The sequence below is a fragment of the Papio anubis genome, chromosome 5, assembly GCF_008728515.1.
Source record: "Papio anubis isolate 15944 chromosome 5, Panubis1.0, whole genome shotgun sequence".
NCBI classification, from domain to species: Eukaryota; Metazoa; Chordata; class Mammalia; order Primates; family Cercopithecidae; genus Papio; species Papio anubis.
This window is the reverse complement of record NC_044980.1, coordinates 142990185-143017215: the sequence shown is the minus strand read 5'-3', so window position 1 is coordinate 143017215 and position 27031 is coordinate 142990185. Positions and strand designations below refer to the sequence as shown.

Sequence of the window (27031 nt, the reverse complement as noted above, 5' to 3'; positions counted from 1 at the left end):
TTTATTTATTTATTTATTTATTTGTTGAGATGGTGCCTTGCTCTGACGCCCAGGCTCGAGTTCAGTGGCGTGATCTTGGCTTACTGCAACCTCCATCTCCCAGGTTCAAGCAATTCTCCTGCCTCAGCTTCCTGAGTAGCTGGGACTACAGGTGTCTACCACCACACCTAGCTAATTTTTGTTTTTTAATAGAGTTTTGCCAATGTTTTGCCATGTTGGCCACGCTGGTCTCAAACTCCTGACCTCAGGTGATCTGCCTGCCTTGGCCTCCCAAAGTGCTGGGATTACAGGTGTGAGCCACCGCGCCCGGCCTGAATTTTTTATAATAAAATGTTGAAAGGAATTAAAGCAGAATTACATGTGCCTTTAAGATTTAAAATTTTGCTTTAGAATATATCTAAAACATCTTTTAGTTATTATTTATAAATATGTGTCATCATTAAAGAATGTTTTAAATTTTCATTTTATTATTATATTATTATTACTATTATTATTATTATTATTTTGAGACATTCTCACTCTATTACCCAGGCTGGAATGCAGTGGGGCAATCTTGGCTCACTGCAACCTCCGCCTCCTGGGCTCAAACAACCCTCCCACCTTAGCTCCCCAAGTAGTTGGGATGACAAGTGCCTGCCACCACGCCCAACTAATTTTTGTATTGTTTGTAGAGATGTTTCTAGAGGTGTTTCGTCATGTTGCCCAGGTTGGTCTTGAACTCCTGAGCTCAAGTTATCCACCCGCCTCGGCCTCCCATAGTGCTGGGATTACAGGGTGAGCCACTGCACCTGGCCTAAATTTTTATTTTTTTAAATTTTATCTTATTTTATTTTAGTTTTTGTGTTTTTGAGATGGAGTCTTGCTTTGTCGCTCAGGCTGGAGTGCAGTGGCACGATCTCGGCTCACTGCAACCTCTGCCTCCTGGGCTCAAGCAATTCTTCTGCCTCAGCCTCTGGAGTAGCTGGGATTATAAGTGTGCGCCACCACGCCCAGCTAATTTTTGTATTGTATTTTTAGTAGAGACGGGGTTTCACCATGTTGGCCAGGCTGGTCTCGAACTCCTGACCTCAGGTGATCCACCTGCTTCGGCCTCCCAAAGTGCTGGGATTACAGGTGTGAGCCACTGCTCCCAGCCTAAATTTTCATTTTAATCTGTGCCCCTTCCCTCTCCATCTCTGGAGCCCATCCACCTCTCCCTACAGGCACCATCTCTGGGGTATCTGATGCCTGCCTGTCTCTAAACTTCATGTACAATTATGAGAGCCATAAACAATTCAGGGGACTCAATGTTGAGTCAGAAATATATGCACCTGGCAAACATTCAGATGGTACTAGGATTCATAGTGAAAAGTGAGTCTCCTCTCGTGACCCAACTCCCCCAATTCCCCTCCCCAGAGGCGCCCCCAATGCCTGCTTCTCTGTATTCTTCCAGAGAGACGTATGCCATATATAAACTTAAATACATCCTTTAAAAAAGTACTACGCATACTGTTTTGCACTTGGCTTTTTCACCAAGCAACATAATTTGGAGATGACTCTGAACGAGTAGATACATAACTGCCGCATTATTTTAGCAGCTGTGCCATTTTCCATTGTGCGGATGAATCGTCATTCACCGAGCCAGCACGCCCCTGCATGGACATTTTTAGGCTGTGGTGCGGGGAAGGATGTGAGCCCTGTCTTGTGAGAACTTGCTCTTGACTGACAGGATGCGGTCCCAGAGTCAGCTCGAGGACTCAGGCCCTTCCTTCTAATAGCTCAGGGGTGCATGCTGGGAGCCCTGGGCTCCTGGGAGCTTTGCCTCTGTTCTGGGTAAATGGGGTGTGAAGAGATGACAGCTCCTCAGCAAGCCAGAACACAGGGACCCTGTCACTCCTGCCTCTGGCCTCCATGCTCCATGATCTCCTCAGACTTGGGAGCAGAGCAGGATATTAGCTCAGGCAGCACTGAGTGAGCACCAACTGCATGCCTCCTGGAACTCTCATAACAAGCCTGCAAGTTCAGGGGTTTCATTTTCATTGTCCAGGCAAGGAAAGAGAGGCTCAGAAAGTCCTAGCAACTTGCCAGAAGTCACACGGCTAGTAAGTGGCAGAGATTGGAGCCACAGGCTTTCCATGACTTAGGCCTGCCCAGCAACCAAACAGGGTTTTGGAGAGGGGAGGGCACTAAACTCTGACCTAAACAGGCATCTTTCGTGTTTAAGCCCAGCCCCGTTTCAGTAATGCCTGAGGTCTATTCGGACTCAATGCAGTGAGCCCTTGTTCACCGGCACTTGTCAAAGCACCTGGCACCTGGTGTGTACTCAGTGACTGTCTGGGAGCGTGGGGTGTTGGATGTACAGGGGAAGGGAGAGAGGGAGGGCGGGCCTGGGCAGCAGTGTGTCCCGCTGTAACCAACTGCCTTGCACCGCCCACAGTCCGACTCCATGACAGCATCTCAGAGGAGGGACACCACTACCTGATCTTCGACCTGTGAGTTTGGCCCCGCCCTGGGATGTGCCAAGGATGTGGGGGCAGCCTAATCAGGGATGGCCTCACTGGACCTCTTGGGCTGAATTCCCTCTTGTGGTCCAGAGTTTCCCCAAATGTGGTGGGCCTGCCACCCAAGCAGTGCAAGCTGACTTTCCTAAAACACCAACAAACACTTTTAGCTTTCATCCCATATTTATTTTTGCTTCTCTTCTATTTGTGGCCAGTGATGCTGGTTTTCCATTTTCAGTGGCAATATAAAGTTTCCTTCTGGAATATGTTTAATTTTTTTTTGAAGAGTGTTGATTCAAAGAGAAGCAATAATGAAATGTTAGGCCACAGTAGTTCCTGGTATGGCCATGAAAATTAGTGATGGGGCCAGTCTCTTCGATAAAAAATAGCCCTTGAGATATTAACCATGGGGGAGGCCATAGGCTTCCTAATGAGCCTAGTGATGTGCTCTGAGTGTCCCTAACCTCCGGACTCCAGCCTGGGTTAGGTGGGGAAGAAGGGCCAGGGATGGAGAAGGAGAGGGGACTGGAGTCAATGGAAGGGTGCTCTGGAAGATGAAGGGGATTGCAGCAGGGGACACCCCAGTGACCCTGGGGCCCCCCCTTTTGTGGCTGAGGTCCTGAGGTCCCTGGTCCCCATCCTTAGCTTCTTGGAGACTCCTCCAGATGAGGCAGCACCTGTTGCCTCTATCAGAGGGTGATTCCGTGCCTGTCTCCCCAGGGTCACTGGTGGGGAACTGTTTGAAGATATCGTGGCCCGGGAGTATTACAGTGAGGCGGATGCCAGGTGAGTGTCAGCTGCTGCCTGGCAATGGCACCTGGGGACAGGGCACTCTTGCCTGCTGTCAGCTTCCCAGGGGAGGCCTGTGCTCACACCACCGTGACCCCTTCCTCTCTCTCTCCCTAGTCACTGTATCCAGCAGATCCTGGAGGCTGTGCTGCACTGCCACCAGATGGGGGTGGTGCACCGGGACCTGAAGGTGAGCAACCCACCGTGGGTGTGGCTCACCCTGGGAGCCCCTCTCTCCTCTGCACGTCCCTACTCCTGCAGAGCCGGACATGATCAGAATCCCTTTAATTTCTCTGTGTTAGGCTGGCAGGTGGGGTGAGTGAGATTATTTTTGCCACTGTTCAGATGAGGAAACTGAGCTCAGGAAGGTAGAGCATCTGTGTTTGGCCCCCTGCTCTTCCAACTCCCAGCCCACGTGCTTTGTGCCAGGATGGGTGAGCTGCAGTTACACTGTCATGATTGGCTATAGTGGGTGGGGAAGAAGGCAGGCTGGGTCCAAATCTCAACCAGGCCACCTTCTAGCCATGCAGCCTTTAGTAGCATGACCTTCCTGAACCTCGGATTCTTTACAATGGGGGTTGCCATAGCAACCTCTGCAAAGGGTTGGTGAGGGTGTGAAATGAGATAGCACAGGGCCTGGTATACAGATGCATTATTAGTCTTGTTCCTGCATCTGTGGCAGGCCAGGGGAGAAGAAAACCCAGACTCTAGTCCCGTGCAGTTCTCCTTCCTTTTACCTGAAGGAGATTGCAGAGTCTAGGACTGGCACCAGCTGCACGGCCTTGCCCCTTCCGCAGGGACTTCATGGATCTCCGCTACTGAGCCTCATGGTGTCAGTGGCTGGTAGTTCATATTGTCTCCATTTTGCAGAGCAGGAAACTAAGGCCTAAAGAGTTCAAGCAGTTTGCCCAAGAACATGCAGTTCAATTGTCCTGAGCTAGGGTGGGGAAACTCTGGCCTTCTAACCCCAGATCCTGTGACCTTGAGAGTCTGGTGCCAAAAGGCCACTCTATCCAGCTCCTACTTCCTCAGCAAACCCTTCTAGGGTGACTCTGCCAGAGGTCCATCAAACCTCTGCTTTTTGTTCTTCAGTGACGGCAAACTCACTTCCCACGGGGTAGCCCCTTGCACCACTGGGGGACGCTGTTCCCTGCTGGAGAGGCTTTGCCCTGAACCTCAGTTCTGCGGTTTAGAACCACACAGAGACCAAACCTCCAGCTTGGAAGAGCCCTAGAGGGACTCCAGCAGCTTTGTTGTAGCTACTAAGTCCTCTGCAGGGTGTACCCACCCCTGCCACAGTCCCCCTGAAATGTGATTTCCAGGCCATCCTCATCCTGGGCACCCTCCCTGGGAATGCTTCCACTGGTCTGGGTCCCTCTTTGGGGCACAGTGCTCTGAAGAGAGCCCCTGCCCCTCTCTGACTGTCTTGGGCAGGCCATGGCTTCTCTCCCGAGCCCTAGGCAAGCTCCCTGTGGCTCAGTCTAGATGAGACGAGTGTGCATTCGAAGAGGGTCTCCAGCCAGACTGCAGGGCGGCTCTCCCAGAGCGCCTGTTCCCATTATAGCTGCAGCCCCTGCACTGGAGGAGGAAGGAGGAGAGGCAGCCCAAATTTAGGCCACTCTGGATACAATAATTAGTGACACATTCATCAAATCAGGGCAGGACAGCTACTGAGACCCAGGACATGTTAGGAACATTGTCCCCAGAGGACAAAGGAGGCCTTTGAGCCAGGCGGAGGGAGCTATATTTGTTTGGGTCCAGCCTAGCTTTAGACAGGGAAAGGTCAGAGGTGGGGCCCTTCAGAAGTCCCACTGGGAAGGGGATCAGAGGAGGACTTAAAACCAACAGTCTTCAGAGACTCTGAGCCCCTCTGCAAGCAGAAAATAGGAGTACTAACATTTACCAAACACTTACCGCAGGCCACAGCGAAGTGCTTACACAGATTATCTCAGTTAATCCATGCACCACCTCATAAGGTAGGCATTTTTCTCAGAGGAAACTAAAGCTCAGAGAAGTGAAATAATTTGCCCACATGTCATGGCATAGAGGTGGGCAGCACTGGGATAAGAAACTGGGACTATCTAAATCAGCCCACACTGTTAGCGCCCCCTCCATCCTGAGTCCCACAGTGAAGGGACCAGCAGGAAGTGGAGGAATTCTGGAGGCTGAGCCAGTGCAAAGTGGCAGCCTCAATGCCCCAGAGGCCAGGTGTGGGAACTTCCCAAGTCAGCCGCTGCCCCCATGTATCAGCCTTATCATCTTTCAGCCTAGAGCAGTTAAGATAGAGTCAGACTTTGCCTCGATTCTGGCTCTATCCCTTCCCAGCTGCGTGATCTTGGCCAAGTCACGTAACCTCTCTGAGCGTCAGTTTTCTCATCTTCGTATACATGACAAATACTGATGAAGTGCCTGCTGTGTGGCCCCCCAACCTAGGTGCTGGTGATACAGTGGTGAACAGGACAGATAAGTAACTCACATCCCCTGACAGATAATGAACAAGCACATAGACAGATGGGGAAAATCACTGCAAATAGTGATGAGATCTATGAAGGTAACAACAGGAGCAAAGACAGAGGATGCCTGAGGGCTTCCCCTCTAGACAGAGTGACCGTGGAGGGTCTCCTCCATGGGGTGACATGAGACTGAGGGCTGGGCAAAGCAGAAGCGCCAGCCTTGTGAAGCTTGGGGAAAAAAATTAGAGGAGGAAAACGAAGCGAAAAGGCCCTGAGGTGGAAACAAGATGGACTGTTTCAAGGGGCGTAAGAAGGCCTCTGTGGAAAATGTAGGTAATAATACCTACCCGAAAGGGTCATTGAGATGATACATAAGATGTTGCACATAGAACATTTAACCAGAGGCTGGCATATAGTAGGGGCACAATCAATGCTGCTGCTGCTGCTACTGCTTCCTTATTGTGGTGGTGACAGTACTACCCCGCTCTCACCTCAGCCCGGCCCCAGACCCTGAAGTGGGGAGGGAGGAGTGGCCAATGGAGAAAGGGCCTTTCTGTTGTAGTGGATGGAGGTCTTGCCACAGGGTAGTCCCATCTCGTGGACTGAGACTCAGGAACCTGAGGCGGGGCTGGAGATGAGAGCAGGGGCCCCGGAGGGCCGGGCTGTTCTTCCTGTGAGCCCAGGCCCCCAGAGGTGAGGCTCTGAATCTGCTGACTGTCTCTTGGCGCTTTCCTCCCCTTCCTCCCTCTTCTCTGGTCCTGACAAGCCTGAGAATCTGTTGCTGGCCTCCAAGCTCAAGGGTGCCGCAGTGAAGCTGGCAGACTTTGGCCTGGCCATAGAGGTGGAGGGGGAGCAGCAGGCATGGTTTGGTAAGTGGGGTGGGCTGGCAGGAGTGTTGGGGGTCAGCACCCATTTGTGTTGACACACCAGCCTCTGGGAACCCCCTGCCTGAGTGGGTATGGCTGGAGATGCTGTTGGGCCAGCCGGGGCTGGTAGAGCAGAGGCCCTGCCCCACCTATCCTCTGAGCCAGTGGGCAGCACCCATCTGTGTCCCCAGGGCCCAGGCATGGGAACCTACGGGCTTCCACAGGGCTCCCTGGGGCCCCCTCTCTCCTTTCCTGTCACTCCCCTCTGCCATCTCTCCTCCCCGAAGGGCTCCCTGTGGTTGAAGGCCTTAGGGAAGTTTCCACAGAGCTGCTCTAATAGTCTAGGTGCTTGAGATTATTATCCTGATTTTAAAGATGACGAAAAAAATGGCAGGAAACTTGCAGAAGGTCAAGAAAGTTTAAAAGGGATAGACCAGGACTTAAACTCAGACGATCCAGCCTGCTTTGTGATTTTGGTATAACTGGGCCTCTTTCAGCTACCTGGGAGTACTTTTTAGTGGGCAATATTGAGACATGGTTAAGAACCAGAGTTCTGGGTTCAAATCCAGACTCTGCTACTTATAAGGTATGTGACTTTGGCTAAGTCACTTCACCTCTCTGTGCCTTCATTCCTCATCTGTAAAATGGGGATAATAATTGTATGTTCCACAGGAGTCGTGTCAGGATTAAATGTGACCAGGCATATGATGAGCTCAGCCCAATGCTTATAGTATATACACTCAGTGACTTGTAACTATTCTTAAAATTACTTGTTAGAATACCTTGGGTGTCCATTATTTCAATTGACCCTCTCAACAACACTGGGAGGCACTTAAGATAGAAATCCCTAATCCTTCATTTGACAGATGAGGAAATAAGGACTAGAAGATAAAGAGACTTACCCAAGGGGCAAAGTCAGTTAGGACAGGCCTCCCCGACGTCCCATGACCAACTTCAACAAGCGGGTGCAGAGTGGGCCAGGGTTTAGCTCTCAGCCTGGGGCTGACATGGCAGGTGCATTTCATCTTGAAGCCACCAGCAGTGGATCGCTAGTGGCTCCTGGAAGAGTGGCGCTGAGAAGCTTATGATCCTGAGTCAGGACCCAGTAGGAAGAAGCTCTGTGACTGATTACTACTGGCTCTGAAGTGGGAAGTGGTGACAGGTGTGCTAGGTAGTTGTGGGTCTGATCTAGAGGCTTTGCTGGCTCATCAGGCTTTTGTCTTGGGCCGACTGGGGTTGCACAATACAAGCCCAAGTGCACCTGAGGGGCAGGGGCTGTTTTCCCCAGCTCCAGAGCAACCCTCATCCCCTCTTCCAGGAGGATCTTGCTCCAGGTTACTTACGAGACAACCTCTGTGTATGTGTCTGCCTGTCTGTGTGTCTGGGAGCAGGGTTTGCAGGGACTCCTGGATACCTCTCCCCAGAAGTGCTGCGGAAGGACCCATACGGGAAGCCTGTGGACCTGTGGGCTTGTGGTGAGTTCATCCTAAGGCCCTTTAGTGCCCCTGGCTGCACCCTGGCCTCTGGGGCCCCCTCTCTCCTTTCCCATCACTCCCCTCCCCCCATGTCTCCTCCCCACCGCGGGTTGAAGGTTCTCTGATCCTCTCTCCAGGGGTCATCCTGTACATCCTGCTGGTTGGGTACCCCCCATTCTGGGATGAGGACCAGCACCGCCTGTACCAGCAGATCAAAGCCGGCGCCTATGATGTGAGTGTCGCTCCTCTCTTTAGCCCCCATCACCCTCTGGTGCCCTTCCAATGAAAGCCAGCGCCAAGCCACTCTCTAGTTCTGGTGCAGGGGTGAACCCCAGGGGAGCATGAAGGCTGACCAGGGCCAGGTGGTTACCATGCTGTGCCTAATGGTTGGAGATTTATCCTGTGGGGCCCCAGAAGGCAAGAAGCAGCACCAAAATGGAGTGAGGAGTAGGGGAGAGGCAGCCTCCCAAGCCAGGGTTTCTCTCTTTCTCTCTCATATATACAAATAATAGCTAACAATTCTATAGCACTCTTCTGAATGTTTTACACATATTATTACGTTTAATCCTCACACCAATCTATGCCATAGGTACTGTTACTATTCCCATTTTACATACAGAGAAGCTGAGCTACAGAGAGGTCAAGTAACTGCCCAAATCACATAGCTAAGAAATGGTAGAGGTGGGATATGAACCTAGGCAGTCTGGCTCTACCATCCATGCTTCTAACTACCAAGCTATATTGATTTTATGCAGATAGCTATTAAGCTCTGTGCTATATGTTTTATATTGTATTTAGTTCTCATAACATCTCTAGAGATAGCTCAAGGGGTCATGTGACTTACCCAGGTGACACAACCCAGGAGGCAGAGCCAGGACTTGAACCCGGGCCTTTTGATTCTGAAGTCTGGGCTAAAGCCACTGGCCGGCTGCTCTCCAAATAAGGCACAGTCTCAGAATGATGGATGGAGGGAGGCCTCCTTTCCCTCCACTGTGTTCTGATATTTACGGGGCCAGGGGGCCCTGCCCCTCCCCTGTAGTGAGGAGCCCCAACTCCTCCTGGTATAGATGTCCGCGTGGATGGGCAGTAGGACCCCTGCCTGCTCCCCTGCCAGTCAGGGGCTGGGGGATCGCAGGGGTGGCCTGGGGCAGGCTGGGCAAACCTGGCCTCTCTGCCCCTTCCAGTTCCCATCACCAGAATGGGACACCGTCACCCCGGAAGCCAAGGATCTGATCAATAAGATGCTGACCATTAACCCATCCAAACGCATCACAGCTGCCGAAGCCCTTAAGCACCCCTGGATCTCGGTGAGCCTCCCTCAGCAGGACCTCTCCCAGCAGCCCCTCCAGACCTCATGGTCCAGGCCCCTACAGAGTACTGGCCCTGCCCCCGGCCCATGGGGCTGAGAGGGCTTAATCCAAGAGACTGCCCCTGCTGTGGTTCTCAGGGGTAATGTGGAAACGAGGAGTAAGTATTCTGGGTTGGCATTCAACTGACTGTGCTACTGGCATTGAATATCTGGTGCCAGGATGCTAAACACCCTGAAACATCCCCTAGAGCAATGGATTGTTCTCCCCAAGATGTCAACCACACCTCCAATAAGACGCCCTGCTGAGTGGTACCCTTGGGTCGCCTGTCTTCCAGCCTGCCTTCCACTCACAGCCCTCTCCCCTACTTCCTCCAGCACCGCTCCACCGTGGCATCCTGCATGCACAGACAGGAGACCGTGGACTGCCTGAAGAAGTTCAATGCCAGGAGGAAACTGAAGGTAACAGGTCCTCACCCTCCACAGTCCTGGCCATGGGACTAACTCTGCCTGGGTCTCCACAGCGGCCAGGAGACTCGCTCACTAGTTCTTTCTTTCACTGATTCAATAAGCATTTATTGAACACCTGCTGCATGCTGGACAGCAGGCTGGGCTTGGGGAGTGAGCGGTAAGTGACTGAGCCCTTGCTCTAGTGGAGAGGACAGACAAGCTCCTGGGGTGTTACGGGGCAGTGGTGAGTGCTGTGCCTGGGCAAGCCTCAAGGTGGTGGGAGAACACAGCAGGACAATGGTATTCTGGGTCTGGAGCTAGGGGCGTTTAAGCTGAGACCTTGGAGGAAAAGCAGGTATTAACCAAGTTAAAGTCAGAATGGGAACGTGTGGCCAGGTGCGGTGGCTCACGCCTGTAATCCCAACACTTTGTGAGGCTGAGGTGGGCAGATCACCTGAGGTCAGGAGTTTGAGACCAGCCTGGCCAATGTGGTGAAACCCCATCTCTACGAAAAATACAAAAATTAGCCAGGCATTGTGGTGCATGCCTGTAATCCCAGCTACTCAGGAGGCTGAGGCAGGAGAATCACTTGAACCTGGGAGGTGGAGGTTGCAGTGAGGGAGATCGTGCCACTGTACTCCAGCCTGGGTAACAGAGCGAGACTCCATCTCAAAAAAAAAAAAAAAAAAAAGAAAACAAGAATGGGAACGTGTTCCAGACAGAGGGAACAGCTTGTGCAGAAGTTTGGAAGTGTGCCTGACCCCTTAGGGGCACCACAAGTGGTTCAGAGTGGCTGGGGAGAGCTTTGGGGATGAGACGTGACTGAATATGAGACCTTCATGGGGGAGGGGCCCCAGCTGCCAAGTATTGTGGAGGAATGGCTGAGGCACTCAGATAGTGATCGTGGCCCCGATGAAGCTCAGTGGGACCCAGGTGGGCCCAGAGCTTCACATTCTTGCAGGTTCTGTGTGCTCTCAGGGTGGTGACAGCTCCTGGCCTGGCCTTTGCCAGGCACTAAGGGGACCCTGGCCAGTGGAACAGAGGAGTCATCAGCACACTGGGGATGATGAGGGAAGAGGCAGAGGCCCCAGCTCTTGTGGAACATCCTTACCTGCCGCTCCTAGGCCTGGAGTGGAGGCTCAGGATGGGGACACAGACTAAGGGGTGGTGGCCAGCATGATGCCAGGAGAACTGAGTCCCATCCCCATCCTGCAGTGGAAGCTGTGTCACAGAGGAACTCTCAAAATATCAGAATCAGGGATTCTTAACATCATAAGCAGTGGGATTCAGACGGTGTCAAGTCAGGTCTGAATCAGATGGCTCTGGAACCAAAGGGGCCATTGACCCCCAGCCTGCTTGTTGATGGAAGAGGCTTTCTCCACATTGAGGGTCCTCCTGGATTCTCTGAGCTCAGGGGACATGGAGGGATGAGCTAGTCCTGGAGCAAGATGCTCTCAGCATGGGGCAGAGGGCTAAGAGGTGGGGACACAAGGTCTCCTATTGTTGCCCAAGCAAGAAAAGTCCATCGTCTTTAGGAGCCTCTGCTGGTAGGTGTCCCTCAAGTTAAGTTCATCAGCTTGGGCCAGGCCAAGGGGTCCATTAATATCTGCCCCTAGGGCGGCCTTGTCCTAGGAGCTGTACTGGCTAAAGCCTAGCTCACCCCGACTTCTCCAGGGGGCGAGGGATGGGCTCTGGGCCGGGTTTGGGGTTGGGACAAATGGAGGGGCTGGGCAGAGGCTTTGGCTTCCTCTCTGAATGCAGTACCTGCCTCTCCTTCTCCATGGCCCTCCCGTCTCTCTGTCCCTCCTGTGTCCCTTCACTCCGGCCTCCTCTCCTACTGCCCTCTTCTTATCTCTTGCAGGGAGCCATTCTCACCACGATGCTGGCCACCAGGAACTTCTCCGGTAGGTGGCAGGACCTTGGGGTCCCCAGTAAGCCCTGCACCAGTTCACTGGGGGCACTGTCCTGTCAGATATTTGGATGCTCCCAGGTCACTGGGCCTGAGGAGAGCGAGTTGCAGAGGACTCTGTGACTAAGGGCTTAGCTCACCTGCCCTGGCCTGTGCCCAGAAGTGAAGAGGGGTCAAACGTTAGCAAGCCCAGGGCCCACCAGGACTGGTTAGAGATTTAGTCTGGCTCCCCACTCCTACAGCAGTGCTGGGGTTCTCAGGCCGGACTGTCTAGAGGGGAAGGCTTCCGATTGCAGGGGGCTGAGGTCTAGGTGGGATGGAGCCAGGTCCAGGGAGTAACAATATTGCCCACCATGATTGGAGCCCTGTGCTATGCAGTCCCGTGCTTCCACTCAGGTGGCCTGCATGACAAGGTAGCAGAGGGGATGCTGGGGGTACTGCCATTCCTATTTTTGGGATGAGGAAGCAGAAGCTCAGGAAGGTGAGCTCTGACTTGTCCCAGGTCGCATGGCTAGAGAGGCAGAGCCTGCATTCAGCACAGGTTTGACCAACCCCAGAGCAAGTGCCCTTAACTGGGCTGGGTCACCAGGGAGTCGAGGGCAGGAGCGTCCCAGGCCCTTGGCCAAACGGGGCTGGTTAAGGCAGGGAGTGCCCAATCACCTGAGGCATGTGGCTTCGCAGAGAGAAGGGGAAGGGATTATTGTCAGGGTTTAGCAAGAAGCTCCTCTTGGCACATCAGAGAGAGCTGGGGCCAGTGCCCGCCAGAGGCTTCCTTCTGGGGGAGCGCAGGCCACTGGCAGGCAGCAGAGCAGATATAGATAGCAGATAGAGTAAAGCTCACCCGAGGGGCCCTCTGACTGGGGCTGGGGCCAGCCGAGAAAGCTGCTGCAGATTTGTGGCCAGCACCACAGCAAGAGGGCAGCTCTGAGAAGGGGGCAACTGACTGCATTGAGTGGGTCCACCTGCCCATGTAACCAGTTGGGAAGAGTGAGACCCAGAGGTGGGCAGATACTAGAACTTCTGACTGGGCTTTTCCCACCTCATTAAACTGCCTTCCCACCCTCTCCCTGGACAAGGATCGTGCCATTCCGTCAACTGAAAGATGAGCTACCTACACAGTCAGAGTCTTTTTTTAACAACTGAAGCACCCTAGAGAACTCTAGTCCTGAGCTCACAAAATGGCGGCCTGTGAGCTGGATTGAATCTGTTAATATGCTTTGTGGAAGTAGAGGTATTTTAAAAAATTTTTCAAATGAGTTTCTAACACTTAAAAATTAGGAAATTTCATAGAAAACTCCAGATTGCTCTCGTCTCTTGAAAAGTAGATGCTGTGGCCTCACTGGACCCACAGTCCTGTGACAGTAGGCTGGAGCTGAGAGGGGCGTCAACCTTGAGGCTCAAGGAGAACGCACTCCCCCTGCCCCACCGCACATCCTAGTCCAACCCCCCAAAGCCTGTGGCGAATGGACAGCCATTCCTGTCAGCTTCTGGATCCAGAGGTGGCACCTGCCTTGGTTTGCAAGTAGGGAGCTTGGAATGAGAACCTTGAAGGGATCATAGGTGGAAATGTGGGGGTAACTGCGAAGGTAACCTGCCATGAGCCCCATGCCTCAGAGCCCCTGAGGCATCAGTGGCTCATGTGACTCTCCTCCTAACTCCCCGTCTCAAGGCCACCAGGAGAAGTCTTATCATGGCTACCATTTCCTGAGCATGTGCGGCATATGTGCCAAGTGCTGTGCTAAGTACTTCGCAGATACCTTGTTGCATTTAAGGCATTTGCTTAAGTCTGAAGCAGCCGGATGCCAGTGGGCAGGGCTGGACATTCAGGCCATTTCCTGGCTGATGCCTACTTCCAGGGCTCTGGCCAGGAAGTGAGGAGGGAGGTAAGGGGAAATGACAGCAGGGGAGGCTCCCAGAGAGCTGTTGCTCTTCTTGTCCCGGCCACCCGGGCCATAGCCAGAGCCAGCATGGGGCTCTGGAGTCTAAGGTTGGGGAGGTCTATATGGCCTGAGGAGAGAGGCAGGGGATAGGTGCTTTGGCAGGGTGGGCCCCAGTGGGGGCATCTGCTTCTTGTTACCCGTCAGACGCAGCCTGCAGCTGTCCAGAGTGAGTAGGCAGGGCTGACACATGACCTCCGCAGCAGCGTGGGGCTAAAATTAGAGAGGGCCAGGGCCGGGAGGGCGTGTCCAGGCTGGGGCCAGGCAGCCAGGCCTAGGGTTGGCCACCGCCAGCACGGTGGTGACGGGAATTCAGAGGGAATCCCCGGGCTGAAACAGCAGCCCACAGTCCTGGGACGTGTTGGACACCTCCCTCAACCCATGAAGCCAGAGGGTTATGCTTGAGATTGCTGAGAAGGCGGGGAACCCAGGCCCACCCAGCGGGCGACTGGCAGTCCCTGGGCTGCCAAGGAGGAAGGAGGAGGAAGAGGAGGAGGCCTCCCCCAGGATCACTGGGCCAGCTCTGCTCCCTGCGGTCTGCCCTCCGGCAGCCTGTGGATGCTGCTCTTCCTCGCCCTGTGGGCCCTGGTGCCCTGCCTGGTGTTGTTAACCCTCTACTTTTTCTCCTCCACAGGAGGGAAGAGTGGGGGAAACAAGAAGAGCGATGGTGTGAAGGTAAGCCCCTCCAGGAGCCTGGCAGGCTTGGCTCTGGCAGCGTTTCTGCCAACAGAGACCGGCTTTCAGGCCTGGAGCAAGACCTGGGCCTTGCTGATGGTGTCCTGGGCAGACGTGGGCCACATTCATGGCCAGGCTGTCTCCAGACCCAAAAGCTAGGCTTCGGTGCCCACCGTCACGCCGTGACTGTTGGGGGCAGTTGGGAGAAGGGGGACTGGAGGAGGGTGGAAGTGACAGTTGTGCTGGGGCTGGGGCAGACGCAAGGAAATGGACAGATCAGAAGGAGATTTCTGTGGTTCTCCAGGGCTGGAGAGCTCGTGTGCAAGAGAGGGTGCAAGGAGATGACAGAAATGGTCATGAGGGGTGACCTCCGTCCTGCCTATGTATGGGCTGGATGGGGCCCCTGCCCCCCTGTACAGCTTAGTCCCACCCAGAAAGCTCGTGGAGGATGGACAGCCATTCCTCTAGGCTTTGGGTTCCAAGGTGCCCCCTCCCGCCAAGGCCTACTGGTGCTGGTTCAGTGCCAGAATCCCCTCCTGGCTCCAAGGGCCTGCCCTGTCCCACCCCTAGAGCCCGAGTTACCCTGCAGTCCCTCCACAACCTGCGGTCCTCCTTCCGTCTCTTCTCTCTTCTCCCTCTGCTTTCTGGGGCCTGGTCCCCTGCTCTCTGCAGTTCCCTCCTCCTCTGCCACTCAATCTTATCCTCTCTTGAGACCCTGCCTTTTTCTGGGCTTAGAGCCCTGCCTGGCTAGGGCCCCAGGGCTGGGGTGTGCCCGGGACATTGGAAGGTGTGGGATGCTGTATGAATACAGCCAGGTGTGCTGGTGGCTTGATGGCTTTGTTTAAAGAAGCATTTATGGTCTCTGGCCGCTGGTTTTGGTCTGTCAAGGTTGCATGGGAGGGAGTCTGGGCTAGATGTCCAAGGCCAGGATTGGGTCTCCCCTCTGCCCTTAGCCTTCTCCTCCCAGCTTGAGTTTTCCCATAAGTACAATGAGTGGGGTGTGAATTTGATGATCATTTCCAAGATTGCAGCTTTAAAAACAAACAAAAAAGGCAAGAAAATCCTATCTAATTATTCTCCCTTCTCATCTTGGGTGCTAGAGAAATGCATAATTATTTGGCTACTAGTCCAAGACAGTGGTTTTCAAATTGAACTCAGATCCCAAAGGTACTGACTGGGGAGGCACCTCTGGCAGTACATGGAGTGCAGTGGGATGTGGAAGGTGCCAGGTTTACATGGTTCTGGGCTTCTCATACCCACTTCAACCAGAACATGACCATGGTGAAGACAGCCCTTGGGCTTGCCTGCAGCTAGACCTTGACTGGGTATTTACATTCCCTGAACCTGTGCTTCTTCATTCATGCAATGAGGTTAAAAGAGGTCTCCACCTCCTAAGGCTATTGGTGAGGATTAACTAATACAATGCGCGTTGAGAGCTTAGCATGGTGCTGGTATAGAGCTTAGCATGGTGCTGGTATGCAATACACACTCGCGAGATGCTAGGCACTATTATCTATCCTCTATTTTATGTATTAGACTTTTGGGTAAGATTTCTCTTGAAAACAAAGTTTTCTCGAGAATATTTGAAAACCACAGATCTAAAGTCAACTTAATTTATAAAGTTAATAGGCACTCATTTCAAATCCTGTAATGGAATCTGGCATTGAATTTTGGCTTGCCTGCTGTTTTGGGTTAACCCTGAGCCAACTCCCCACCCCTCTGTGTGTAGGGGTAACGGAGGGATGTGCAGTGTGGAGCTGCCAGCTTTGGAACAGCTGGGGCCCTCTCTGACCCCTGTGTGGAGATACTGAGCTAGGGGTGCTGGGCCCCCTGGGGAAAGCAGACTCCCTAGCCCCGATTTGGGGGATGTGGGGACAGAGACCATAGACACTGGTGGGTTAAGGAGGTAGAGCGAGAAGCTGCCCTGGTCTGCTTGGCTCTTGGATGTGGCCTTGGTAGAGGCTGGGCAAGGGGTCAGGAGAGGCCTCCATCAGGCTGGTTCTTGGGAAGAAGTGCTAATTAGCTCTTTTAGGGCAAGGCCAGGAAGCAGAAGCTGTCAGATGGCAAGGACAGCTCACAGCATGGTGGGGCTCTGCTGGCCACTGCAGGCTTTCCAGTGGGCACAGCTGGACAAAGCGTCACTGCTTCCTGCAGTGCAGGACACACTTCTTAGGGTGGCCTGGGTGTGGAAGAAGAGGAGCTCGAAGGCCACTCCTGGCCCAACCATCTCTTTGTAGCTCAGCCTCCTTCACTCCCTTGGATGGAGGAGGGAAGAAGTCCTATTGGAAGATGAGAATAACCTGGGGGCCTGGCCCAGGATTTGGGGAACCTGGCCTGCCATGTCTTGCTCCTGGAAGGAGTGTGGGGAGAACAGCAGAGCTGGGGGTCCAGGTGCATTTTCAGTATGATTGAAACTGGATGGCAAGTCAAGAAGCCATGGGTTTGAGTCTGGGCCCTACCGTTCTCCCCCTGGGGGACCCAGGCCAGCGATTCTGTTGCCTGTTCCAGGGGAGCACAGCAGTTCTTTGCAGGGGGCTGGTGAGAGGGTCACAGCAGAAGGGCCTGGTGGAGCCACATCACAGGCTCCTTTAACTCTCTCACCTTCAGCCCAGTGGGGAGGCACACGTTCCTCCTACCGCTGCGTGGCTGGAGACAAACCCCATTTCATCCGGGGCTTAACTGAAGAGGCAGTGATTGGCTCCAGCACTGCAGGAATGGCAGAGATATGATGCTATATTGTACTTTATGGGCCTTGAAGGGCTTTTCAAGGCGAATTTTGACTGTACTGTTTCTATCATCCTTGCTAACCTTGGAACCATGCTTCCACATGTGGTTCTAAGAGATGTGATTTCTACTTTTGGTGAAAGAGGGAGATTTCTACTTTCAGTGAAAGTCCCTTTAAATCGAACTAAAGTGCTGATCAACGCGAGATTATTAGCATCATCGTTTGTGATTCAGGGAAGTAAAGCCTTTCTATCACCAAGAAGCAACGTCCCCCTCCTGGCCACCCCTAGGCCTGGACTTCTAGGAGGAGGGCCGACTGCTCACTCCCCTCAGCCCCACTCACTGCCCCTGTTGGTGTCCCATTGTGCATCGTGACTTCTCTCCCCATGTCCCATCCTGTCACTGTGCGTCCGATTCTGATGCAGTCTCTGCTCTGTGTTTCCTCCTCGTGTCCCGCCTGGAAAATCCTGGCCCCTGCGCGGCTCCTCAGGTTTCTGCTGACAGCTGAGCTGTGTGGGACCTGGCCTCTTCCCCATTCTGTGCCTGGCCTGGCTCCAGCCAGGGAAGGAGGACAACCAGGAGAGAGGGGAGGGGAGTGGAGGAAAGAGGGAAAGAAGGAAGAGAGAGAGGAGGAGGAGAGGAGAGGGAAGAGGAAGGGAGAGAAGACAGGAAGAAAAGAGAGGGGAAGGGAGGGGAAGAGAGGAGAGGAGAGAAAAGAGGAAAAGAAGGAAGAGAGGAAGAAGGAGGAGTTGAGGAGAGGGAAGAGGAAGGGAGAGGAGAAGAGAGGAAGAAAAGAGGAAGGAGGAGAGGGGAGGGGAGGAGAGGAGAGGACAGGAGAAGAGAGGAGAGGAAGAGGAGAAGAAGGAAGAGAGGAAGGAGGTGGAGGAGAGGCAAGGGAAGAGGAGAGGAAAGAAGAGAGGAGAAAAGAGGGAGGAGGAGAGGAGATGAGAGGAGAGGAAGGAAGAGAAGAAGGAGGAGAGGGGAGGGTCAGGGAGCAGAGTAAAAGAGAGAGGAGTGGAGAAGAAGAGAAGAGAGGAAGAAAAGAGGAAGGAGGAGAGAGGGAAGGAGACAGGGGAAGAGAGGAAGAAAAGAGGAAGGAGGAGAGGAAGGAGAGGAGGGAGGAGAGGGGAAGGGAGGGGAGGAGATGAGGGGCTGACTGCAGGCTGGTAACTGTGGAAACCACACCATCCAGCCCAGCTGGGGAAAATGCAGGGTCTGTGAGCATTTATGCCCCTCTGAGCACATGGGCATTGGAAGTGCCCAGCGAGCCACCCTGTCCCCCCTGTGGAGGCCCCGGATGGAAGGCACAGGGCCTTGAGTTCCTGGCAAGCAGAGGCTCACTGGATCTTAGAGTCAGAAACCCAGAATTAGACCTGAGACCCTCAAGGCATATCCAGCGCCTCCCGTGGCAAAGGCCTACCCTGTGGGCTCCTTGAGTCCCTTCTTTGCAGCAGGCAGAGGGGCCTCCTAGCCTCTCCGGTGTAAGGGCATCTAGGATAGGATGAGCCTTTGGAGAGGGGTCTGACTATGGGTGCCTGGAGATCTGGACAGAGGAAAGAGTCTGAATGTAGGGCCTGGGTTCTAGCCTCAGCTCTGTTAGCGGGTTGCTGTGAGGCCTTGGGCAGACCACTGCACCTCTCTGGGCCTCAGTGTCTCATCTGTGCAATGCAAGGGTCAGTCTTCACCTACCACCTTCTGTGAATGGGAGTCTTTAAGACTCCTGGCTTGGAGAGCTGAGGGAAGGAGAAGGTAATTTACATTTGTCCCCCTCTCCCTCTCTTGGTTCCACAGCCAATATAGGGGGTGCTACAAATCCCCAAAATGCTAGTGTAGGCTGAATGGCAAGGCCAAAAGACTCAAGTTCTAGACCCAGCTCCACTTCTGGCTGAGCCTCAGTTTCTCCATCAGCATAAAGGGGTGGAATAGGCCAGCCACCGGGAGGTTGTGAATGCAAGCTGGATTTCAAAGGCTACTTAGAGGACTGGCTCCCACGCTTGGCCCTGCTTTGGCATCACCTGCAGATATTGTTTCAAATGGAGATGCTCAGGCCGCACCCCAGACGTAGTTATCAAACTCCTCAGAGGGGACCTGGTTCTGTTTATTGTAACAAGTTTCCCAAGTGACTGTGACAGTCAATTGGGAATGAGGTCCTCCTAGCCGAGATGCACGGGGAGCCTAGGAGAAGACATTGGGCCTCCCCTCCAGGCCTGAGCACCCTTTGTCCTTCAAGAGCACTGGAATCTGGAGGCCTCCAGTGACTGGCATCCAGAGCCAGGATTGGCTTTTGCCATCAGAGTTAGGCAGGGTGGGTAGCCCTGGTCCCAGGGAGGCTTGGCCATGAGCTTGGCTGTTAGATTGCTAGACCCAGACAGTGTGCATGAGGACCCAGAGCTTCAGGCCGAGGACTGGCCCTGCCAGGTCAACTGTTGCTGGTGGCCTTGACTCCTTGACTCCTTGTCCCGATGCCAAGCCGACAAAGGACTACAGAGGATGACCCCGAGGCCCATCCTCCTCCCAAACCTCCCCTGTCGTTCCTCTGCTCCCTGCCGTTTTCACGCTGTGTCTTTTCCTGTCCCATCTCTTCTCCTTGTTTTTCCAGAAAAGAAAGTCCAGTTCCAGCGTTCAGTTAATGGTGAGTGTCTGCCGTCTCCTAACGCCGGTAAATGCTGGGCCTCGAACCCTTTGCTCCTGCCTCCCTCCTGCAGGCTGCACTGGGAACCTGGGGCGGGGAGAGGGTGCTCAGGGCGTGCTTGGTACGTGTGCCTTGTGTGACAATATGTGTGTTGTGTGTGTGTGTTGTTTGCGTGTTTCTGTTGACACCTCCAACTCCACGGCCCAGACCAGCAGGCTGACAGCAGACCTGAGACCCTCCTCGGGTAGGAAGGTGGATCTGAACCCAATCCTATGTCCAGCCCTTGGCTTCTCGCTTCTCCCTGCCCCTCTGCTCTAGACTCATCTCAGGCTTGGTTTGTGCCAATCGCGGCGAGGGTGGGGCTTGGTTTGGCCAAAGTAGTAGGTGCCACGGAGGCCCCTCTTGAGCTGGTGTAAGGCTACCAGGCCCGCCGGTGGTAGGGGAGCCACCAGCCCTGCCTCTGTCTAGGGTCCAGTGGTGGCATGGTGGCCCACCTCCCTCTTCTGGTTCCATTGCTGTCTCACTCAGTCGTGTGGTTTTTCTCCCCTCTGAAGAGCCCACTCTCTCTCACACTGGGCCTCCCTCTCTCTCTCTTCCTCCCCTGCCAGTGTGTGTTCCTCCCCACTCTGCGGCCGCCATGGTGTCTCTCTGCTCCTCCACACCCCTTCTTCACCCCCTCGAGCAGAAAGGACCCAGCACCCCCCTCAGCTCTTCCAGGAAGGCCAGGGTTCTCCTTGCAGCCATCCCTTTCCCCCACCCCAGCCCCCGGCCACCTGCTCAGCTGGGCCCTCCCCGTGTTGAGGCTGGAGAATCTGACAGGGTTTTCAGGACAGCATCTGGAAGGCAGAGCCTGTGAGGCTCACAGAAACCAGCCGCGTCACCAGGCAGCCAGGGCCTGGCCATGCCTCGTCCCGCTCCCAGGCAGGCCTCACCATCTCCTGTATTCTCTTTGGCAGGAATCCTCAGAGAGCACCAACACCACCATCGAGGATGAAGACACCAAAGGTAGGGAGGGGCCTTCAGTGTGGGGACGCCTTAGACTTCCTGGAACCAGCTGAACAGACCCCCTTTTCCTGACAGCTCCCATGTGCCAACCTCGTTTCTTGCTCGTCTACAGAGAGCTTCACTCTGGTGCCTTATAAACTGGGCACACCGGGAGGCACCATTCCCATGGGGTGTACTAGAACTACTGCTGGTGCGTAGATAGGTTTTCTTATTTTATCTATTTATTTTTTTATTTTTTGAGATGGCGTCTCGCTCTGTCGCCCAGGCTGGAGTGCAGTGGCGCCATCTCGGCTCACTGCAACCTCTGCCTCCTGGGTTCAAGCGATCCTCCTGCCTCAGTTTTCCAAGTAGCTGGATGACAGATGCCCACCACCACACCTGGCTAATTTTTTGTATTTTTAGTACAGATGGGGGTTTCACCATGTTGGCCAGGCTGGTCTCAAACTCCTGACCCCAGGTGATCTGCCCGCCTTGACCTCCCAAAGTGCTAGGATTACAGGCATGAGCCGCTGCGCCCGGCGGGTTTTCTTATTTTAGAGGATATATATTATATGTGTATTAGAGAAAAATTTAACATATTCAAGTCATAAGTGTTTGGTAATGGTATACATGTTCCTTTTGCAATAAGTGTTTTTGAGTTTCCTTTACTATTATTACTTCATTATTATTATTATTACTTCATTACTATATATTACCATTATTACTATTATTACTTCATTATTATTACTATTAATAACAATAAAATTATTATTATTTTTAAAAAACATGAAGTAATAATAGTAAAAGGAAAGGAGAGAAAAATCCAGAAAGCTCCAGTGGCTGAAGTATGGGAAACACTGCACAAGACCCACCAAAGATGCCGGCGCCACTGAAGCTAGTGGTCAGCAGTCCTCAAAAGCTCTCAGGTGGGGGAAGTAAAGTGTCAGGTAACTGACTGGATTGTGAGCAAGAACAAAACAAAAATAGTAATAAGTGCGGCCATTTATGGAATGCTTGCCGTGCGCTAACCCCGGTCTCAGCACCTTATCTGGACTGACTCCTGGAGCGTCACAATAGCCCATGAAGTAGGTGTTGCCGTGAACCTCATTCTACAGCTGAGGAAACAGAGGACAGAGAGGCCGGGTACGTTGGCCTGTACTCTGTTGTCCTGTGGCTCGCAAGGATGGGGCCAGGATTTGAACTCAGGCAGTCGGATTCTAGAGCTTGTCTGGTAACCACCACTCTGAAGGCCTTGGTGCTGGAAAGTGCCCTTGGAGCTTGGAGGAAGAGGCAGGGATTGCTGACTTCCGCCCTGGGGACACCAGATCCTCCAAGTGTTAGCAGCCAGCCCTCCTCCTTCCCCAGGACAGGGAGCTCAGTGGTTCACACACTCAGGTGTGTAGCAGAGATGCCTGGTGGTGTTGGTAGTGGGGGAGTCTCTGAAATATGAAAAAAGGCCGTTGACCTGGAGGGAACTCAGCAGTACCAGTTTAGATATTTTGCCTTAGAATTCAGAGATGGGAAAAAGAGCACTGTATTATGTAGGAAACATTTTTGTATAATTGTGATTCAGGCTTTAAGGCAATTTTGACACACCACATACCACGGCTGCCTCCTGATGCTGCCAGGATGCCTGGAAGATGAGCCCCGCCCTGCGTGTGTCCCTTCCTGGTCATTCCCAACTTGGGGGGTTGTGGATACTCTGTCACCACAACCTGGCCCTAGAGCAAATCCATCTTCTGTGATGGCACCAGAGACAACTTGTAAAAATACATTATCTTGAACTACTCAGGAGGCTGAGGCAGGAGGATCGCTTGAGGCCAGGAGTTTAAGGCTACAGTGACCTATGATGGTATCTGTGAATAACCACTACACTGCAGGCTGGGCAACATAGCAAGACCCTGTCTCTTTAAAAAAAATGAATGAATGAATGAGAAAATACACTATCTTGAAGAATTCCCTGGTAGGGTCAAGTCAGCCTTCTAGTTTCACAAAAGCCCAGTGTTCTAACCATATTCCCAGCCCTGCCCCTGTGAATTTTGACTCCAGGGGTGTGTGGCAGGCCAAGAAATGGTGCTTCTAAGCTGTTCCCCTTATTTAAGGCTAGCTGTCCAATGATAAGAGTTGGGCCCTGGGACGTTGAGGAGACTGGATAGATATAGCCACATAATCCTGGCCTTAGCAATAGGCAGGGACCATGGAGGTAGTCTGGCTCTGTCTTCTCCACTGGAGTCCATTCGCTGAATGACCTCAGACAACTTGCTCAACCTCTCTGAGCTTCAGTTTCCTTAACAGTAAAGAGGTGATGAAAATAGTACCAACCTTCATTGCTGTGCAGATGAAATGAGAAGATGCATATGAAGTGCACATATGTGTCTGGTCCAGAGAAACTGTTTAATAAATCTCAATTTCTTTTTTCAAACTGTAGTTTGTGGTTGAATGATAGGAAGCCAGGTGGCATTTTCTTGGAGCACCAATTTTACTCAAAGATTATTTTAAGACAAATTTACATGTTAAACAGACAGAGAAATATTTGGAATAGAATACAACATTTGTATGTAATAGTAATGTAAATTAGGAGCCCTCAAAGACGTTTTTCTCTTGGGGTAATGGCTTTGGGCTGCATCCCTGAGGTCTCACATTTGCAGTCATTATCCTCTGCTTTGGAGGATCAGGATGGGGCAATTTGCAAATCTGAATTTTGGCTCACTTTCCAGATTTCCCCCTTTCCAGAGCGAAATCTGAGGCCTAGCGAGGAGAAAGGGCACATATGGCTTATTAATGGTAGGACTGGGACCCTGTTTCCTGCCTAAGTTTCCCCACATGTAAAAAACCCCAGAAGCCATGTCTGATGGAAGAAACGGTCAGCCAGGAGCTTCTCCCCGTGTTTGGCACGAAAGAGGAGTCCGTGTGCCTCCCCCAGCCTCTCCCGGCCTCAGAGAAAGTTTCCAGAGAACCGTTTTCTGGTGTTAATTTGTTAAGTCTTCTTACTAAGTGAGAATAACAGCTGGTGGGGTGGACTCTGACCTGACATTAAAGTTAATTAGAAACGTCATCCTCCAGGGAACATAGTCCCCTGAGGAGAGAAAGAGACATTAATATTTCAAAGCCCCTCTGGCTCACTGCACAGGCCTCTTGCCCTCTGAGCTGCATGGGGCTCTGCTTCCTCCCCACTCCCCGATCCCTCCAGATTCGCTCCATGAAAAATTAATTTCCTCTCCAACTAAAGAGCTACCTCTGCCTCGGGCAGAGGCATTCTGGGAAATATCAGTCAGGAATACTGATCCCATCTCAGTCTTAGCATGCTGTGTGGTCTCGAGAGAGTGTCTTAACCTATCTGGGGTCTGGGCTTTCCCATCTGTAGGGGAGCGTTCCCAGATTGTCTGGGTGAACAGCTGGCAGAGGAGAAAGGCCAGTGGTTGCTACTAAGTAGCTGCTGAATGAACACAGCAGTGGGGCTGCTGAGGGCATGGTAGAGGCCCAGAATCAGAGTGGACTTCTCCAGATGTAAGAAGCACCAGGCCCCCAGATCTTCTGTCCCACAGAACAAAGCTAGGGAGATTCCTGCCCACTAGGCTTTATTGTTGGTAACTTGGTGTCCTGAGTCGCTGAAGACACAGCCAAGTCAGGCACTGTCTCAGGCTACATTAATAGAAGTATAATATCCAGAATGGGGGAGGGGATAGAGAGTGCTACCCCAGACCTGAGATTCTGCATTATTCAGGCCACACCTGAGATTGTGTGAGCATACTCAGAGAGGTATCTAGACAGCTCCAGGACTCTCAAGGATTAAATGGCCAGCTTGAGTCAGTACCACATCCTGGAGGCCTTCAGCTCTCAGAAGACTGGGCATAGAGGCTGGGGAAGCATGTGTTCACTTCAGGGCCGCAGAAGGCGGAAAGAAGACAAGAACTGTATCTAGGGGGTTTCGGAAGGACACATTTCAACTTGAAAGGAGAAGGAAGTGAAAATAGCCAGAGCTGTCCAACAGTGTGGCCAGCTTCCCGGCAGGCCACAAGCCCTGGGTTCCAACCAGAGCCACACCCCCTCATGCCAGGCTGCTGGGAAACATCCCTGCCCCAGCTAGAGACTCCAGGATGTCCTCAGGAGGAAGTTCCAATTCAGAGATTCCCAGATGATAATAACCACACTCCATTTCCCAAGGGCCGGGCACTGCGCTAACTTCTTTATATAATGCAGCATCCTTTACATAAGTGCTTGATCTAAAGGACTCGGAGCAGCAGCTGGCTCTCTGTGAGGACCAGGTACATGTTAGCTATTTCTATTGACATATTCTTAACTCAATCCTTAGAACAAATCTACAAGGTAAGTACTATTAGTATCTTCATTATACATATAAGGAAACTGAGGCACTGGACGTTCCCTTGCCCAAGGGAACAGCTATTAAGTAAGTGGCAGAGCCAGAATCCAAACCCAGGGAGTCTGGCTCCAGAATCCATGCCCTCAGCCACTGTGCTAGATTCTCTGAGACGGCAGTGAGAAGCAACCCTCAGGAAACAGGCATTGAGCACAAGCTTGTGGAACGGTGAGCCAGAAGGGTCTTAAAGTCCATGCAGAGAAGGCAAGGAGAGTAACTCAGGTCCCATGTTGGGAGCACGTGGGTTTGCTCTGATTCCATGTGGGAATGGCAAGAAAGAGGTAGCTCTGGACCACGCGCAGTGGCTCACACCTGTAATCCCAGCACTTCGAGGGTGAGGCGGGCGGATCACCTGAGGTTAGTAGTTCGTGACCAGGCTGGCCAACATGGTGAAACCTCATCTCCACTACAAATACAAAAATTAGCTGGGCGTGGTGGTGCATGCCTATAATCCCAGCTACTCGGGAGGCTGAGGCAGGAGAATCGCTTGAACCCACGAGGGGGAGGTTGCAGTGAGCTGTGACTGCACCACTGCACTCCTGCCTGGGCAATGCAGAGAGACCCTGTCTCAAAAAAAAAAAAAAAAAAAAGAGGTGGCTCTGACTGGGCTAGGCTTCTTCCCATCCTCAATCTCCAGCTTCTGGGAAGGAGGACACAGGTGATCAGGAAGCCAGGTTCTGGATGTCCTAGGGACAGTGGCTACCAGGCAACTTGGGCAAGTCCAAGGGGCAGGACGAAGATAGTAGTCCAGACTCTGATTTGGTCCCATTCACTCTATTCATTCACTCATTCATTCATTCACTCAACACGTGTGTATTGAGTGCTGCCTCTGCCCCAGCCCCAGGCAAGTCTCCAGAGAGAGAGGTGCAGCAACACCTGTGTGACCCAGTGGCACTCATGGTCTAAAAATGGACTCACTCCCAGCCCAGGTGATTCTGACTGGAGCCAGGAGAGAAAAGGGAATTAGCTGTTCACAGTGGTGCCGACATTGAATGATCACTGCTACATCTACCATGTGCCAAGGACGGTGCTGGGTGTGGTGTGGGAGAATGTGATGGGCTTTGGAGCTGCAAACTCTAATTAGGGTCCCAGTCCCACCGAAGCTAATTATTTAGCTTCTTTCACCTTCAGATTGCTCATCTGTGACGTGGAAGTGAAGCTGTGCTGTGAGGCTCTGGAACGTGGTAGACTAAGCACATAGCACATGGCCTGGTACACTCATTCATTCATTCAGTGATAAAGACCTGTGGAGGCCAACCCTGTTCCAGGCTCCAGGACGCAGTGAGCAAGGGATGTCACAGCCCAGCCCCCATGAGCTCATCTATGAGTTGGAGCGTAGATAAGCATTGGAGCAAAACAATTGCGTGAGGTTAGTGTTATGACAGGCAGTGAGCTGGAGCCTCAGGGGCCTATGGAAAAGGCCCTGGGCCAGGAGCCAGGCTCTCCACCTGGTATGTGCTATGTCCTTGAGCAAATTACATCCCCCTCACTGGGCCTCAGTTTCCCTAAAGTTTGATAAGGAAGCTCTGGCCTCCAAGGGTTCTTCTAGCCTGGATGTTCTATGATTCTGTGTCCTCTGGGCCTGAGGTGAGCTCCTGTGTGGGGTGGCGTGGCATGAGCAACTGGTGAGGACAGGGCTGGTGAGGGCCTCTGCTAGGCTTGGGCTCCCTCCCAGGCTCCCAGATTGAGAAATGCTGAGGCCAGACCTCAGCTTGCAATCCAGGCAATGTGTTCATCTATTCGCCTGAGACAGCTCCAGTGGTCCAATGAGCTGGCCAGGTTTAAAGCCAAGCTTAAGCCTATGGAAGGAGGGAAAGGGGCCTGCCTCTGGGAGACTGAGCAAGGCTTCTGTTAGGCTCTGCCGGGAGCCAGGACATCTGGCTTCAAATTCCTCTATCACTGAAGCTCAGTTACCTCATATGTGAAGTGGGGGGAAGCTGACCTTGCCTACCTCCCAGGGTATTAGTGAAGAG

At 52.8% G+C, this 27031-nt stretch overlaps 1 protein-coding gene across 2 annotated transcripts in view; it reads left to right on the top strand.

The window, feature by feature from the left end:
- CAMK2A (calcium/calmodulin dependent protein kinase II alpha) overlaps nt 1-27031 on the top strand; it is a 70035-nt gene that overhangs the window by 30198 nt on the left and 12806 nt on the right. The window contains exons 4-15 of one of the 2 annotated variants that reach the window (XM_003900359.5): nt 2417-2471; nt 3201-3266; nt 3387-3459; nt 6489-6591; nt 7980-8063; nt 8201-8295; nt 9248-9370; nt 9748-9831; nt 11681-11723; nt 14300-14340; nt 19664-19696; nt 20653-20701. In XM_003900359.5, coding sequence (XP_003900408.1) covers nt 2417-2471; nt 3201-3266; nt 3387-3459; nt 6489-6591; nt 7980-8063; nt 8201-8295; nt 9248-9370; nt 9748-9831; nt 11681-11723; nt 14300-14340; nt 19664-19696; nt 20653-20701 — 849 coding nt within the window. The remainder of the gene's footprint in view (nt 1-2416; nt 2472-3200; nt 3267-3386; nt 3460-6488; nt 6592-7979; nt 8064-8200; nt 8296-9247; nt 9371-9747; nt 9832-11680; nt 11724-14299; nt 14341-19663; nt 19697-20652; nt 20702-27031) is intronic. The other variant, XM_003900360.5, reaches the window with a different exon arrangement.